This window comes from Oncorhynchus gorbuscha, linkage group LG11 (genome assembly GCF_021184085.1).
Source record: "Oncorhynchus gorbuscha isolate QuinsamMale2020 ecotype Even-year linkage group LG11, OgorEven_v1.0, whole genome shotgun sequence".
NCBI lineage: Eukaryota > Metazoa > Chordata > Actinopteri > Salmoniformes > Salmonidae > Oncorhynchus > Oncorhynchus gorbuscha.
Window position 1 is genome coordinate 5,921,729 of NC_060183.1, and position 17,309 is coordinate 5,939,037.

The 17,309-nt window shown below is 42.4% G+C and overlaps 1 protein-coding gene across 1 annotated transcript in view; it reads right to left on the bottom strand.

The window, feature by feature from the left end:
- Positions 1–407: 407 nt before the first annotated feature.
- Positions 408–17,309, bottom strand: part of LOC124048054 (calpain-2 catalytic subunit-like) — a 44,939-nt gene continuing 28,037 nt past the window's right edge. The window contains exons 12-23 of the mRNA XM_046368436.1: positions 14,932–14,943; positions 14,558–14,650; positions 14,280–14,398; positions 9,298–9,334; positions 9,087–9,152; positions 7,600–7,657; positions 7,429–7,493; positions 6,969–7,037; positions 5,906–5,984; positions 4,240–4,356; positions 3,246–3,304; positions 408–902 (exon numbers count right to left, since the gene is read on the bottom strand). Of these exons, the coding sequence (XP_046224392.1) occupies positions 879–902; positions 3,246–3,304; positions 4,240–4,356; positions 5,906–5,984; positions 6,969–7,037; positions 7,429–7,493; positions 7,600–7,657; positions 9,087–9,152; positions 9,298–9,334; positions 14,280–14,398; positions 14,558–14,650; positions 14,932–14,943 (798 nt within the window). The 3' untranslated portion in view covers positions 408–878. The remainder of the gene's footprint in view (positions 903–3,245; positions 3,305–4,239; positions 4,357–5,905; positions 5,985–6,968; positions 7,038–7,428; positions 7,494–7,599; positions 7,658–9,086; positions 9,153–9,297; positions 9,335–14,279; positions 14,399–14,557; positions 14,651–14,931; positions 14,944–17,309) is intronic.

Below are 17,309 nucleotides of genomic sequence, written 5' to 3' on the forward strand. Positions count from 1 at the left end.
GATTCACTACTGGGGGAGTCTAGTTGATTCACTACTGGGGGAGTCTAGTTGATTCACTACTGGCATCGGGGAGTCTAGTTGATTCACTACTGGGGGAGTCTAGTTGATTCACTACTGGGGGAGTCTAGTTGATTCACTACTGGCGGCGGGGAGTCTAGTTGATTCACTACTGGGTGAGTCTAGTTGATTCACTACTGGCGGCGGGGAGTCTAGTTGATTCACTACTGGGGAGTCTAGTTGATTCACTACTGGGGAGTCTAGTTGATTCACTACTGGGGGAGTCTAGTTGATTCACTACTGGGGGAGTCTAGTTGATTCACTACTGGGGGAGTCTAGTTGATTCACTACTGGGGGAGTCTAGTTGATTCACTACTGGGGGGAGTCTAGTTGATTCACTACTGGGGGAGTCTAGTTGATTCACTACTGGGGGAGTCTAGTTGATTCACTACTGGCGTCGGGGAGTCTAGTTGATTCACTACTGGGGGAGTCTAGTTGATTCACTACTGGCGTTGGGGAGTCTAGTTGATTCACTACTGGCGTTGGGGAGTCTTGTTGATTCACTACTGGCGTTGGGGAGTCTGATTGATTCACTACTGGCGTTGGGGAGTCTAGTTGATTCACTACTGGCGTTGGGGAGTCTAGTTGATTCACTACTGGCGTTGGGGAGTCTAGTTGATTCACTACTGGCGTTGGGGAGTCTAGTTGATTCACTACTGGCGTTGGGGAGTCTAGTTGATTCACTACTGGCGTTGGGGAGTCTAGTTGATTCACTACTGGCGTTGGGGAGTCTAGTTGATTCCCTCCTGGCGTTGGGGAGTTTAGTTGATTCTCTCCTGGCGTTGGGGAGTCTAGTTGATTCCCTCCTGGCGTTGGGGAGTTTAGTTGATTGCCAGGCACAGCCACTGGAAAAAGAAAACAAATCCAGTCAGACAGACAAACAAACGAACAGACAGACTGTCTGTACAACACAGTCCACGAGCTGGGTGACCAGTAGAGAAAACGCTGACGAAGACTATCTGTTATTATTATTATTATTAAGACTGTCGCTAAAACACTTATTTTTCTCTGATGACTGGTTCTTCAGAACACATTCAAACCTAAACAATATGGCAGTTTGTTCCTTTAACAATATGGCAGTTTGTTCCTTTAACAATATGGCAGTTTGTTCCTTAAACAATATGGCAGTTTGTTCCTTAAACAATATGGCAGTTTGTTCCTTTAACAATATGGCAGTTTGTTCCTTTAACAATATGGCAGTTTGTTCCTTTAACAATATGGCAGTTTGTTCCTTTAACAATATGGCAGTTTGTTCCTTAAACAATATGGCAGTTTGTTCCTTTAACAATATGGCAGTTTGTTCCTTTAACAATATGGCAGTTTGTTCCTTTAACAATATGGCAGTTTGTTCCTTAAACAATATGGCAGTTTGTTCCTTTAACAATATGGCAGTTTGTTCCTTAAACAATATGGCAGTTTGTTCCTTTAACAATATGGCAGTTTGTTCCTTAAACAATATGGCAGTTTGTTCCTTTAACAATATGGCAGTTTGTTCCTTTAACAATATGGCAGTTTGTTCCTTTAACAATATGGCAGTTTGTTCCTTTAACAATATGGCAGTTTGTTCCTTAAACAATATGGCAGTTTGTTCCTTTAACAATATGGCAGTTTGTTCCTTTAACAATATGGCAGTTTGTTCCTTTAACAATATGGCAGTTTGTTCCTTAAACAATATGGCAGTTTGTTCCTTTAACAATATGGCAGTTTGTTCCTTTAACAATATGGCAGTTTGTTCCTTTAACAATATGTTTGTTCCTTAAACAATATGGCAGTTTGTTCCTTTAACAATATGGCAGTTTGTTCCTTTAACAATATGGCAGTTTGTTCCTTTAACAATATGGCAGTTTGTTCCTTTAACAATATGGCAGTTTGTTCCTTTAACAATATGGCAGTTTGTTCCTTTAACAATATGGCAGTTTGTTCCTTTAACAATATGGCAGTTTGTTCCTTTAACAATATGGCAGTTTATGTTTGTTCCTTTAACAATATGGCAGTTTGTTCCTTTAACAATATGGCAGTTTGTTCCTTTAACAATATGGCAGTTTGTTCCTTTAACAATATGGCAGTTTGTTCCTTTAACAATATGGCAGTTTGTTCCTTTAACAATATGGTTCAGTTTGTTCCTTTAACAATATGGCAGTTTGTTCCTTAATAATTTGTTCCTTTAACAATATGGAAGTTTGTTCCTTTAACAATATGGCAGTTTGTTCCTTTAACAATATGGCAGTTTGTTCCTTTAACAATATGGCAGTTTGTTCCTTTAACAATATGGCAGTTTGTTCCTTTAACAATATGGCAGTTTGTTCCTTTAACAATATGGCAGTTTGTTCCTTTAACAATATGGCAGTTTGTTCCTTTAACATTATGGCAGTTTGTTCCTTTAACAATATGGCAGTTTGTTCCTTAAACAATATGGCAGTTTGTTCCTTTAACAATATGGCAGTTTGTTCCTTTAACAATATGGCAGTTTGTTCCTTTAATAATATGGCAGTTTGTTCCTTTAACAATATGGCAGTTTGTTCCTTTAACAATATGGCAGTTTGTTCCTTTATATGGCAGTTTGTTCCTTTAACAATATGGCAGTTTGTTCCTTTAACAATATGGCAGTTTGTTCCATTAACAATATGGCAGTTTGTTCCTTTAACAATATGGCAGTTTGTTCCTTTAACAATATGGCAGTTTGTTCCTTTAACAATATGGCAGTTTGTTCCTTTAACAATATGGCAGTTTGTTCCTTTAACAATATGGCAGTTTGTTCCTTAATATGGCAGTTTGTTCCTTTAACAATATGGAAGTTTGTTCCTTTAACAATATGGCAGTTTGTTCCTTTAACAATATGGCAGTTTGTTCCTTTAACAATATGGCAGTTTGTTCCTTTAACAATATGGCAGTTTGTTCCTTTAACAATATGGCAGTTTGTTCCTTTAACAATATGGCAGTTTGTTCCTTTAACAATATGGCAGTTTGTTCCTTTAACAATATGGCAGTTTGTTCCATTAACAATATGGCAGTTTGTTCCTTTAACAATATGGCAGTTTTTTTAACAATATGGCAGCACCCAAATACTATCTGTTACTGTAAACAGTTGAGTTTAGCGAGACAATTCCTCCTTCCATGCACAATGGTGACCAACATATTGAGTTAAACCACAGTACTATATAATGAAATAGACAAACAGAAGTACATACTTGGGACACATCCAACTCAATCTTCCCAGAGGCGTTGGTATCCAGAGTTTTAAACATCTCTGGTTGGGATTCAAAACAGAAAGAGGTTATTAATCCAATGCAATATTCAATGAATTGATCAATTACCAAATCAGTTAACTAATCTGTCAAATCCAAGTTATTGTGCTGCTGAGACATACTGTTCAAGGACCTATATCATCTACGGTTTGGAGGATGTTCCAGGATGCCAAACATTTGCAGGATGTTCCAGGATGCCAAACATTTGCAGGATGTTCCAGGATGCCAAACATTTGCAGGATGTTCCAGGATGCCAAACATTTGCAGGATGCCAAACATTTGCAGGATGTTCCAGGATGCCAAACATTTGTAGGATGTTCCAGGATGCCAAACATTTGCAGGATGCCAAACTTTTGCAGGGTGTTCCAGGATACCAAACTTTTTCAGGATGTTCCAGGATGCCAAACATTTGCAGGATGTTCCAGGATGCCAAACATTTGCAGGATGTTCCAGGATACCAAACATTTGCAGGATGTTCCAGGATGCCAAACTTTTGCAAGATGTTCCAGGAAGCCAAACATTTGCAGGATGTTCCAGGATGCCAAACTTTTGCAGGATGTTCAAGGATGCCAAACATGTGCAGGATGTTCCAGGATGCCAAACATCTGCAGGATGTTCCAGGATGCCAAACATTTGCAGGATGCCAAACTTTTGCAGGGTGTTCCAGGATACCAAACTTTTTCAGCATGTTCCAGGATGCCAAACATTTGCAGGATGTTCCAGGATACCAAACATTTGCAGGATGTTCCGGAAGCAACAGACAAACATATTATCTGTACACTGTATGTCCTTATCTTTGCTTGATTATGGCGGGGGTTTTGTATTCACAGAACCGCAACCGAAATTTCCCCGCCGGTAGAATACATTTGTAGTCATATATTCTCTATTTGCATCCCAATGTTGATGGAAGAGTTGTGTTATTGTTGAATTGACTTACTGAAGAGCATTTCAACTCTGATGAGACAGTCCACGAAACAGTGAAAGTCGATGGCATAGTGGGCGCTGGCATAACGATTCACGATGACCTGCAGCACTGCACTGTTGATGTGGAAGCCTGAGGAAAAGGACATGGTCATAGAAATACAATGAATAGATTATATTAATATGGACATAACATTCCACTTACAGTAACCATCCCAGTAACCATCCAGAGCAATGGTTGTCAATCTATCTACAGGGGTTCCTGGTCTATCTACAGGGGTACCTGGTCTATCTACAGGGGTTCCTGGTCTATCTACAGGGGGTACCTGGTCTATCTACAGGGGATACCTGACCTGTCTACAGGGGGTACCTGGTCTATCTACAGGGGGTACCTGACCTGTCTACAGGGGGTACCTGACCTGTCTACAGGGGGTACCTTACCCGTCTACAGGGGTTCCTGACCCATCTACAGGGGATACCTGACCTGTCTACAGGGGATACCTGACCTGTCTACAGGGGGTACCTGGTCTGTCTACAGGGGGTACCTGGTCTATCTACAGGGGGTACCTGGTCTATCTAGGTCTATCTACAGGGGGTACCTGGTCTATCTACAGGGGGTACCTGGTCTATCTACAGGGGATACCTGACCTGTCTACAGGGGGTACCTGGCCTATCTACAGGGGGTACCTGGTCTATCTACAGGGGGTAACTGGTCTATCTACAGGGGGTACCTGTCCTATCTACAGGGGTACCTGGTCTATCTACAGGGGGTACCTGGTCTATCTACAGGGGTACCTTACCCGTCTACAGGGGTTCCTGACCCATCTACAGGGGGTACTTGGTCTATCTACAGGGGGTACCTGTCCTATCTACAGGGGGTACCTGGTCTATCTACAGGGGGTACCTGGTCTATCTACAGGGGGTACCTGGTCTATCTACAGGGGGTACCTGGTCTATCTACAGGGGGTACCTGGTCTATCTACAGGGGGTACCTGGCCTATCTACAGGGGTACCTGGCCTATCTACAGGGGGTACCTGGTCTATCTACAGGGGGTACCTGGTCTATCTACAGGGGGTACCTGGTCTATCTACAGGGGGTACCTGGTCTATCTACAGGGGGTACCTGTCCTATCTACAGGGGGTACCTGGTCTATCTACAGGGGGTACCTGGTCTATCTACAGGGGGTACCTGTCCTATCTACAGGGGGTACCTGGTCTATCTACAGGGGGTACCTGGTCTATCTACAGGGGGTACCTGGTCTATCTACAGGGGGTACCTGTCCTATCTACAGGGGGTACCTGGTCTATCTACAGGGGGTACCTGGTCTATCTACAGGGGGTACCTGGTCTATCTACAGGGGGTACCTGGTCTATCTACAGGGGGTACCTGGTCTATCTACTGGGGGTACCTGGCCTATCTACAGGGGGTTCCTGACCCGTCTACAGGGGTACCTGACCTATCTACAGAGGGTAACTGGTCTGTCTACAGGGGGTACCTGTCCTTTCTACAGGGGGTACCTGTCCTTTCTACAGGGGGTACCTGGATAGATTTAAGAAAATAATGATCAGTTGCACATGAGGGCAGTGGTGTAGGACGCACTGCTCCTGCCACCCCCTGCGGCCCCCCACAGATCTTGCAGTTCCCTGCGGCCCCCCCCCAAAAAAAAAAATGTGTGTGTTACCTGCTTCTGTCAGAGCACCTCTCATCTCATGTGAACTCATAGTTCCAGAGCGGTCTGAGTCGTAACTCTTGAAAATTTCCTGAAGATACCAACCACAACATGATGACCAATCAGAACAGAGAAACATATATTACACAGTTAATACATACTGAGGGGGGGGGGGGGGTCCTACATCTGAACTTCTATTTAGTCACATTTTCCCTTAGTCATGCACTGATGTCAATGGTAGTTTAATAGATGTCACTGGTAGTTTAATTTAGATGTCACTGGAAGTTTAATAGATGTCACTGGAAGTTTAATAGATGTCACTAGATGTCACTGGAAGTTTAATAGATGTCACTGGAAGTTTAATAGATGTCACTGGTAGTTTAATAGATGTCACTGGTAGTTTAATAGATGTCACTGGAAGTTTAATAGATGTCACTGGAAGTTTAATAGATGTCACTGGTTTAAGTTTTTAATAGATGTCACTGGAAGTTTAATAGATGTCCCTGGAAGTTTAATAGTTTAATTTAGATGTCACTGGTAGTTTAATAGATGTCACTGGAAGTTTAATAGATGTCACTGGAAGTTTAATAGATGTCCCTGGAAGTTTAATAGATGTCCCTGGAAGTTTAATAGATGTCACTGGTAGTTTAATAGATGTCACTGGAAGTTTAATAGAGGTCACTGGAAGTTTAATAGATGTCACTGGAAGTTTAATAGATGTCCCTGGAAGTTTAATAGATGTCCCTGGAAGTTTAATAGATGTCACTGGTAGTTTAATAGATGTCACTGGAAGTTTAATAGATGTCCCTGGAAGTTTAATAGATGTCACTGGTAGTTTAATAGATGTCACTGGTAGTTTAATAGATGTCACTGGTAGTTTAATAGATGTCACTGGAAGTTTAATAGATGTCACTGGTAGTTTAATAGATGTCACTGGAAGTTTAATAGATGTCCCTGGAAGTTAGGATTCACCCAGGGGTAAACAGTAGACTCATCACAGTATGATTTAGTAAACTCAATCATACATGATCCAGTGAGACCTGTACATCAACAACAACACCTTCAACACTCATACCAAGTATTTCTGGATCTTCATCCAAAGCATGTGGAATTCAACCAGTCCCAACTTGGCATTTCCATCTTTCTGGAGACAGATGTCAAGGTTTGTAACCTACAAGGTACAGGAAGTTCTCAAACATTGTCCATGTCAATGGGTGTTCACTATGTGTGGCATGACTCATGTATATATTGATTGGTTCAAATCAGGCATCATTTGAACAATTTACTCCCTCTTTGTAGCCTGGTCCAGGCTAGTCTTATTGAACCCAATGGCAATAGGAGTTGGCTAGACAGCACAAACAGATCTTGGACCAGGCTAGTCTTATTGACACCATTGGCAATAGGAGTTGGCTAGACAACACAAACAGATCTGGGACCAGGTTATAAAACTGCATGGAGCAGTATAAACATCTGTGAAGGTGTCAAATCAAGATAGAGACATAAAAGGAAATAGTTTTTGTAACTGTTAAGGATACATCTAGAAGACTGACAATGTGTCGTCCAGTTTCAAGACTAAAACCTTCCGTCTTGATGTCGGCCCCTGGAAACCATCGGGATAAAATCATTCAGTTGAAATAACATTCATTCTAAGGCTCAATAATATATATAATTATTATAATTTAGAAATTTATTGAAAATGTCTTTACTTTTAGCGAAAACTTTGTTCAGAATTTCAACAAGTTCGAAGACAGTCACTTCGCCGTCCTGTTCGAGAAATAGAACACAGTCAACTCAGGTCATTATTGTGTGTAAAACAGTCAACTCAGGTCATTATTGTGTGTAAAACAGTCAACTCAGGTCATTATTGTGTGTAAAGCAGTCAACTCTGGTCATTATTGTATAGAACACAGTCAACTCTGGTCATTATTGTATAGAACACAGTCAACTCAGGCCATTATTGTATAGAAAGCAGTCAACTCTGGTCATTATTGTATAGAACACAGTCAACTCAGGCCATTATTGTGTGTAAAACAGTCAACTCAGGTCATTATTGTATGTAAAGCAGTCAACTCTGGTCATTATTGTGTGTAAAGCAGTCAACTCTGGTCATTATTGTATGTAAAGCAGTCAACTCTGGTCATTATTGTATAGAACACAGTCAACTCAGGTCATTATTGTGTGTAAAGCAGTCAACTCTGGTCATTATTGTATAGAACACAGTCAACTCAGGTCATTATTGTGTGTAAAGCAGTCAACTCTGGTCATTATTGTATAGAACACAGTCAACTCAGGTCATTATTGTATGTAAAGCAGTCAACTCTGGTCATTATTGTGTGTAAAGCAGTCAACTCTGGTCATTATTGTATAGAACACAGTCAACTCAGGTCATTATTGTGTGTAAAGCAGTCAACTCAGGTCATTATTGTATAGAACACAGTCAACTCAGGTCATTATTGTATGTAAAGCAGTCAACTCTGGTCATTATTGTATAGAACACAGTCAACTCAGGTCATTATTGTATGTAAAGCAGTCAACTCTGGTCATTATTGTGTGTAAAGCAGTCAACTCTGGTCATTATTGTATAGAACACAGTCAACTCAGGTCATTATTGTATGTAAAGCTGTCAACACAGGTCATTATTGTGTGTAAAGCCATCAACTCAGGTCATTATTGTATGTAAAGCGGTCAACTCTGGTCATTATTGTATGTAAAACAGTCAACTCTGGTCATTATTGTATGTAAAGCAGTCAACTCAGGCCATTATTGTATGTAAAGCAGTCAACTCTGGTCATTATTGTGTGTAAAACAGTCACCTCAGGTCATTATTGTGTGTAAAACAGTCAACTCAGGCCATTATTGTGTGTAAAACAGTCAACTCTGGTCATTATTGTATGTAAAGCAGTCAACTCAGGCAATTATTGTATGTAAAGCAGTCAACTCAGGTCATTATTGTGTGTAAAGCAGTCAACTCTGGTCATTATTGTATAGAACACAGTCAACTCAGGTCATTATTGTGTGTAAAGCAGTCAACTCAGGTCATTATTGTGTGTAAAGCAGTCAACTCTGGTCATTATTGTGTGTAAAACAGTCAACTCTGGTCATTATTGTATGTAAAGCAGTCAACTCTGGTCATTATTGTATGTAAAGCAGTCAACTCAGGTCATTATTGTGTGTAAAACCAGAGGGAACTTACACTGCCGGCGATCTGCTTGAACATTTGCTTGAAATTGGGATCCACATCTTTCTCGGCCACTTTAATCTGGAGAGAATAGATGTTGATCAATGAGCATATTTTGGATATATTCTCTCATAAAAGACAGTCGAGAAAACAGTCGTTCTGAATATATTAACAATAGACTCTGGAATTAATAAGGGAACAACTAAGGAGTAGGTCAACAGCTTACCTCCTTCACCTCTTCAGCAGCCACCGAGCCCATTTCACTGGAATAACACAGTTTGTTTCAGTTACACTCTTTATCCACTAGGTGGAGGTATCAGCTAGTCGATACACAGTTTGTTTCAGTTACACTCTTTATCCACTAGGTGGAGGTATCAGCTAGTCGATACACCGTTTGTTTCAGTTACACTCTTTATCCACTAGGTGGAGGTATCAGCTAGTCGATACACAGTTTGTTTCAGTTACACTCTTTATCCACTAGGTGGAGGTATCAGCTAGTCGATACACAGTTTGTTTCAGTTACACTCTTTATCCACTAGGTGGAGGTATCAGCTAGTCGATACACAGTTTGTTTCAGTTACACTCTTTATCCACTAGGTGGAGGTATCAGCTAGTCGATACACAGTTTGTTTCAGTTACACTCTTTATCCACTAGGTGGAGGTATCAGCTAGTCGATACACAGTTTGTTTCAGTTACACTCTTTATCCACTAGGTGGAGGTATCAGCTAGTCGATACACAGTTTGTTTCAGTTACACTCTTTATCCACTAGGTGGAGGTATCAGCTAGTCGATACACAGTTTGTTTCAGTTACACTCTTTATCCACTAGGTGGAGGTATCAGCTAGTCGATACACAGTTTGTTTCAGTTAATCTCTTTATCCCTGGGGCGGCAGGGTAGCCTAGTGGTTAGAGTGTAGGGATGGCAGGTAGCCTAGTGGTTAGAGTGTAGGGACGGCAGGTAGCCTAGTGGTTAGAGTGTAGGGGCGGCAGGTAGCCTAGTGGTTAGAGTGTAGGGATGGCAGGTAGCCTAGTGGTTAGAGTGTAGGGACGGCAGGTAGCCTAGTGGTTAGAGTGTAGGGGCGGCAGGTAGCCTAGTGGTTAGAGTGTAGAGGCGGCAGGTAGCCTAGTGGTTAGAGTGTAGGGGCGGTAGCTAGTGGTTAGAGTGTAGGGATGGCAGGGTAGCCTAGTGGTTAGAGTGTAGGGATGGCAGGTAGCCTAGTGGTTAGAGTGTAGGGGCGGCAGGTAGCCTAGTGGTTAGAGTGTAGAGGCGGCAGGTAGCCTAGTGGTTAGAGTGTAGGGACGGCAGGTAGCCTAGTGGTTAGAGTGTAGAGGCGGCAGGTAGCCTAGTGGTTAGAGTGTAGAGGCGGCAGGTAGCCTAGTGGTTAGAGATACAAGATACAAATCTGTCATTCTGCCCCTGAACAGGCAGTTAACCCACTGTTCCTAGGCAGTCATTGAAAAAAATAATTTGTTCTTAAGTGACTTGCCTAGGTGGGGGGTGTCAACTAGATGATAAATAGTTCGTTTGAGTTACACTCTTTATCCACTAGGTGGGGGTATAAGCTTGTAGATGAACAGTTCTATCAGAATCCATTGCAAGCTGTTCATAATTGTGATGACCAACATCCTGCACATATTGGCCCTGTCCAGAAACAACCTGTTGGCCCTTCCCCTTAGCCCCTCCAACTTAGGCATTTCATTAAAGAACCCCTTATCCCGTTTCCCTAGGCACTTAATGGAAAAGCACCATAGCCCCTTCCCCTATGCACTTCATGGAAAAGCCCCATAGCCCTTTCCCTAGACACTTCATGGAAAAGCCCCATAGCCCCTTCCCCTAGGCACTTCACAGAAAAGCCCCATAGCCCCTTCCCCTAGGCACTTCACGGAAAAGCCCCATAGCCCCTTCCCCTAGGCACTTCACGGAAAAGCCCCATAGCCCCTTGCCCCTAGGCACTTCACGGAAAAGCCCCATAGCCCCTTCCCCTAGGCACTTCACGGAAAAGCCCCATAGCCCCTTCCCTAGGCACTTCACGGAAAAGCCCCATAGCCCCTTCCCCTAAGCACTTCAAGGAAAAGCCCCATAGCCCCTTCCCCTAGGCACTTCACGGAAAAGCCCCATAGCCCCTTCCCCTAGGCACTTCATGGAAAAGCCCCATAGCCCCTTCCCCATAGGCACTTAATGGAAAAGCCCCATAGCCCCATAGACAGGATAAGGACTAGGAGTTGTTTCCTAAGCACTTCAAGGAAAAGCCCCATAGCCCCTTCCCTAGGCACTTCATGGAAAAGCCCCAATAGCCCCTTCCCCATAGGCACTTCACGGAAAAGCCCCATAGCCCCTTCCCCATAGGCACTTCACGGAAAAGCCACTTCAGGAGTTGTTTCTAGACAGGATCATATTAGGACTAGGAGTTGTTTCTAGACATGATCATATTAAGGACTAGGAGTTGTTTCTTAAGGACTAGGAGTTGTTTCTAGACAGGATCATATTAGGACTAGGAGTTGTTTCTTAAGGACTAGGAGTTGTTTCTTAAGGACTAGGAGTTCTTTCTAGACAGGATCATATTAGGACTAGGAGTTGTTTCTTAAGGACTAGGAGTTGTTTCTAGACAGGATCATATTAAGGACTATGAGTTGTTTCTTAAGGACTAGGAGTTGTTTCTAGACAGGGTCATATTAAGGACTAGGAGTTGTTTCTTAAGGACTAGGAGTTGTTTCTTAAGGACTAGGAGTTGTTTCTAGACAGGATCATATTAAGGACTATGAGTTGTTTCTAGACAGGATCATAGTGTCTAGGAGGTTAAGGACTAGGAGTTGTTTATAGACAGGACCACCATGGTGTGTAGGAGGTTAAGGACTAGGAGTTGTTTCTAGACAGGACCATATTAAGGACTAGGAGTTGTTTCTAGACAGGATCATATTAGGACTAGGAGTTGTTTCTTAAGGACTAGGAGTTGTTTCTAGACAGGATCATATTAGGACTAGGAGTTGTTTCTAGACAGGACCATATTAAGGACTAGGAGTTGTTTCTAGACAGGATCATATTAAGGACTGTGAGTTGTTTCTTAAGGACTAGGAGTTGTTTCTAGACAGGGTCATATTAAGGACTATGAGTTGTTTCTAGACAGGATCATATTAGGACTAGGAGTTGTTTCTTCAAGGACTAGGAGTTGTTTCTAGACAGGACCACGGCATGTAGGAGGTTAAGGACTAGGAGTTGTTTCTAGACAGGACCATATTAAGGACTAGGAGTTGTTTCTAGACAGGATCATATTAAGGACTAGGAGTTGTTTCTAGACAGGATCATATTAAGGACTAGGAGTTGTTTCTAGACAGGATCATATTAAGGACTAGGAGTCGTTTCTAGACAGGATCATATTAGGACTAGGAGTTGTTTCTTTCTAGGACTATGAGTTGTTTCTAGACAGGATCATATTAGGACTAGGAGTTGTTTCTTAAGGACTAGGAGTTGTTTCTAAACAGGATAATATTAAGGACTATGAGTTGTTTCTAGACAGGATCATTGTGTCTAGGAGGTTAAGGACTAGGAGTTGTTTCTAGACAGGATAATATTAAGGACTAGGAGTTGTTTCTAGACAGGATCGTATTAGGACTAGGAGTTGTTTCTTAAGGACTAGGAGTTGTTTCTAGACAGGACCATATTAAGGACTAGGAGTTGTTTCTAGACAGGATCATATTAAGGACTAGGAGTTGTTTCTAGACAGGATCATATTAGGACTAGGAGTTGTTTCTAGACAGGATCATATTAGGACTAGGAGTTGTTCCTTAAGGACTTGGAGTTGTTTCTAGATCATATTAAGGACTAGGAGTTGTTTCTTAAGGACTAGGAGTTGTTTCTAGACAGGATCATATTAAGGACTAGGAGTTGTTTCTAGACAGGATCATATTAGGACTAGGAGTGGTTTCTTAAGGACTATGAGTTGTTTCTAGACAGGATCATAGTATGTAGGAGGTTAAGGACTAGGAGTTATTTCTAGACAGGACCATGGTGTCTAGGAGGTTAAGGACTAGGAGTTGTTTCTAGACAGGACCATATTAAGGACTAGGAGTTATTTCTAGACAGGACCATGGTGTGTAGGAGGTTAAGGACTAGGAGTTGTTTCTAGACAGGACCATGGTGTGTAGGAGGTTAAGGACTAGGAGTTGTTTCTTAAGGACTAGGAGTTGTTTCTAGACGGGACCATGGTGTGTAGGAGGTTAAGGACTAGGAGTTGTTTCTTAAGGACTAGGAGTTGTTTCTAGACAGGACCATATTAAGGACTAGGAGTTGTTTCTAGACAGGACCATATTAAGGACTAGGAGTTGTTTCTAGACAGGATCATATTAGGACTAGGAGTGGTTTCTTAAGGACTAGGAGTTGTTTCTTAAGGACTAGGAGTTGTTTCTAGACAGGACCATATTAAGGACTAGGAGTTGTTTCTAGACAGGACCATATTAAGGACTAGGAGTTGTTTCTAGACAGGACCATATTAAGGACTAGGAGTTATTTCTAGACAGGACCATGGTGTGTAGAAGGTTAAGGACTAGGAGTTATTTCTAGACAGGATCATATTAAGGACTAGGAGTTATTTCTAGACAGGATCATATTAAGGACTAGGAGTTATTTCTAGACAGGATCATATTAAGGACTAGGAGTTATTTCTAGACAGGACCATGGTGTGTAGAAGGTTAAGGACTAGGAGTTATTTCTAGACAGGATCATATTAAGGACTAGGAGTTATTTCTAGACAGGATCATATTAAGGACTAGGAGTTATTTCTAGACAGGATCATATTAAGGACTAGGAGTTATTTCTAGACAGGATCATATTAAGGACTAGGAGTTATTTCTAGACAGGACCATGGTGTGTAGAAGGTTAAGGACTAGGAGTTATTTCTAGACAGGATCATATTAAGGACTAGGAGTTATTTCTAGACAGGATCATATTAAGGACTAGGAGTTATTTCTAGACAGGACCATGGTGTGTAGAAGGTTAAGGACTAGGAGTTATTTCTAGACAGGATCATATTAAGGACTAGGAGTTATTTCTAGACAGGATCATATTAAGGACTAGGAGTTATTTCTAGACAGGATCATATTAAGGACTAGGAGTTATTTCTAGACAGGACCATGGTGTGTAGGAGGTTAGAGGTGAACGTACCTGGTGGCTGCGTGTTCCATGGTGTGTAGGAGCTTAGAGGTGAACGTACCTGGTGGCTGCGTGTTTCTCCGAGAACACTCTGAGGATGAAGCTGCCGTTTTTGTGAGGCTGGAAGGTGGAGGGGATGACGACATACTCCCCAGGGGGAAGGCAGAAACGGTCACACACCTACAGAAAAACAAAACAAACTACAATTAAAGTTCAAATGTAGAATAAGGTTTCAGGATAACAGCCAAGTTCCCTTCAAACTCCTTCAAATCAAAGCATTCTTTCTTAATTAAAAGGTGTAATTAAAATTGTAACCCACTTTACAAGCAGCCGACCTACCTCTCTGGTGTTAATGAAGGTGCTGCTCATGGCCACGTGTTTCTGTCTCAGCAGCACGTCTGGTCCCAGGTGGATGTTAGATTGACCCTTATACTGAGGAAGTGGAGGGAAGGGGAGAGAGAGAGAGAGAGATCGCTACCATTGTCATCAGACAAACATTCATCATGGGGGCAATTGATGTGAAAATAGATGAATAGAAAACTGATAGGCAGTTTAGATAAAGAGAAAGACAGATGAATCAACCGTGGTTTACCAACCAGGAGTGATAAAGAAATAAGATATTGTAGGATATCGTATAATGCACAGAGCAGGCGGCCTCATTACAGACTGAATTGGATTCATCTATTTGCATGACTTGATTGATGAACACAAACCTCATCAGGAACCTGTAAGAGAAAAGCAGGAACAAGAGTTGTAAAATCAACGTAGATGAATCCTGTTGAATTATATTACCATTATATTACTCTGTACCGTAATACCCTGTATATAGCCTCCACATTGACTCTGTACCGTAATACCCTGTATATAGCCTCCACATTGACTGTACTGTAACACCCTGTATATAGCCTCCACATTGACTCTGTACCGTAATACCCTGTATATAGCATCCACATTGACTCTGTACCGTAATACCCTGTATATAGCCTCCACACTGACTCTGTACCGTAATACCCTGTATATAGCCTCCACATTGACTCTGTACCGTAATACCCTGTATATAGCCTCCACATTGACTCTGTACCGTAATACCCTGTATATAGCCTCCACATTGACTCTGTACCGTAATACCCTGTATATAGCCTCCACATTGACTCTGTACCGTAATACCCTGTATATAGCCTCCACATTGACTCTGTACCGTAACACCCTGTATATAGCCTCCACATTGACTCTGTAGCGTAATACCCTGTATATAGCCTCCACATTGACTCTGTACCGTAATACCCTGTATATAGCCTCCACATTGACTCTGTACCGTAATACCCTGTATATAGCCTCCACATTGACTCTGTACCGTAATACCCTGTATATAGCCTCCACATTGACTCTGTACCGGTACCCCCTGTATATAGCCTCCACATTGACTCTGTACCGGTACCCCTGTATATAGCCTCCACATTGACTCTGTACCGGTACCCCCTGTATATAGCCTCCACATTGACTCTGTACCGGTACCCCCTGTATATAGCCTCCACATTGACTCTGTACCGGTACCCCCTGTATATAGCCTCCACATTGACTCGGTACCGGTACCCCCTGTATATAGCCTCCACATTGACTCGGTACCGGTACCCCCTGTATATAGTCTCCACATTGACTCTGTACCGGTACCCCCTGTATATAGCCTCCACATTGACTCTGTACCGGTACCCCCTGTATATAGCCTCCACATTGACTCTGTACCGTAATACCCTGTATATAGCCTCCACATTGACTCTGTACCCTAATACCCTGTATATAGCCTCCACATTGACTCTGTACTGGTACCCCCTGTATATAGCCTCCACATTGACTCTGTACCGGTACCCCCTGTATATAGCCTCCACATTGACTCTGTACCGTAATACCCTGTATATAGCCTCCACATTGACTCTGTACCGTAATACCCTGTATATAGCCTCCACATTGACTCTGTACTGGTACCCCCTGTATATAGTCTCCACATTGACTCTGTACCGTAATACCCTGTATATAGCCTCCACATTGACTCTGTACCGTAACACCCTGTATATAGCCTCCACATTGACTCTGTACCGTAACACCCTGTATATAGCCTCCACATTGACTCTGTACCGTAACACCCTGTATATAACCTCCACATTGACTCTGTACCGTAACACCCTGTATATAACCTCCACATTGACTCTGTACCGTAACACCCTGTATATAACCTCCACATTGACTCTGTACCGGTACCCCCTGTATATAACCTCCACATTGACTCTGTACCGTAACACCCTGTATATAGCCTCCACATTGACTCTGTACCGTAATACCCTGTATATAGCCTCCACATTGACTCTGTACCGTAACACCCTGTATATAGCCTCCACATTGACTCTGTACCGTAACACCCTGTATATAGCCTCCACATTGACTCTGTACCGTAACACCCTGTATATAGCCTCCACATTGACTCTGTACCTATAGCCTCCACATTGACTCTGTACCGGTACCCCCTGTATATAGCCTCCACATTGACTCTGTACCTATAGCCTCCACATTGACTCTGTACCGGTACCCCCTGTATATAGCCTCCACATTGACTCTGTACCTATAGCCTCCACATTGACTCTGTACCTATAGCCTCCACATTGACTCTGTACCGGTAAACCCTGTATATAGCCTCCACATTGACTCTGTACCGGTACCCCCTGTATATAGCCTCCACATTGACTCTGTACCGTAATACCCTGTATATAGCCTCCACATTGACTCTGTACCGTAATACCCTGTATATAGCCTCCACATTGACTCTGTACTGGTACTCCCTGTATATAGCCTCCACATTGACTCTGTACCGGTACCCCCTGTATATAGCCTCCACATTGACTCTGTACCGTAATACCCTGTATATAGCCTCCACATTGACTCTGCACCGTAATACCCTGTATATAGCCTCCACATTGACTCTGTACTGGTACCCCCTGTATATAGCCTCCACATTGACTCTGTACCGTAATACCCTGTATATAGTCTCCACATTGACTCTGTACCGTAACACCCTGTATATAGACTCCACATTGTTATT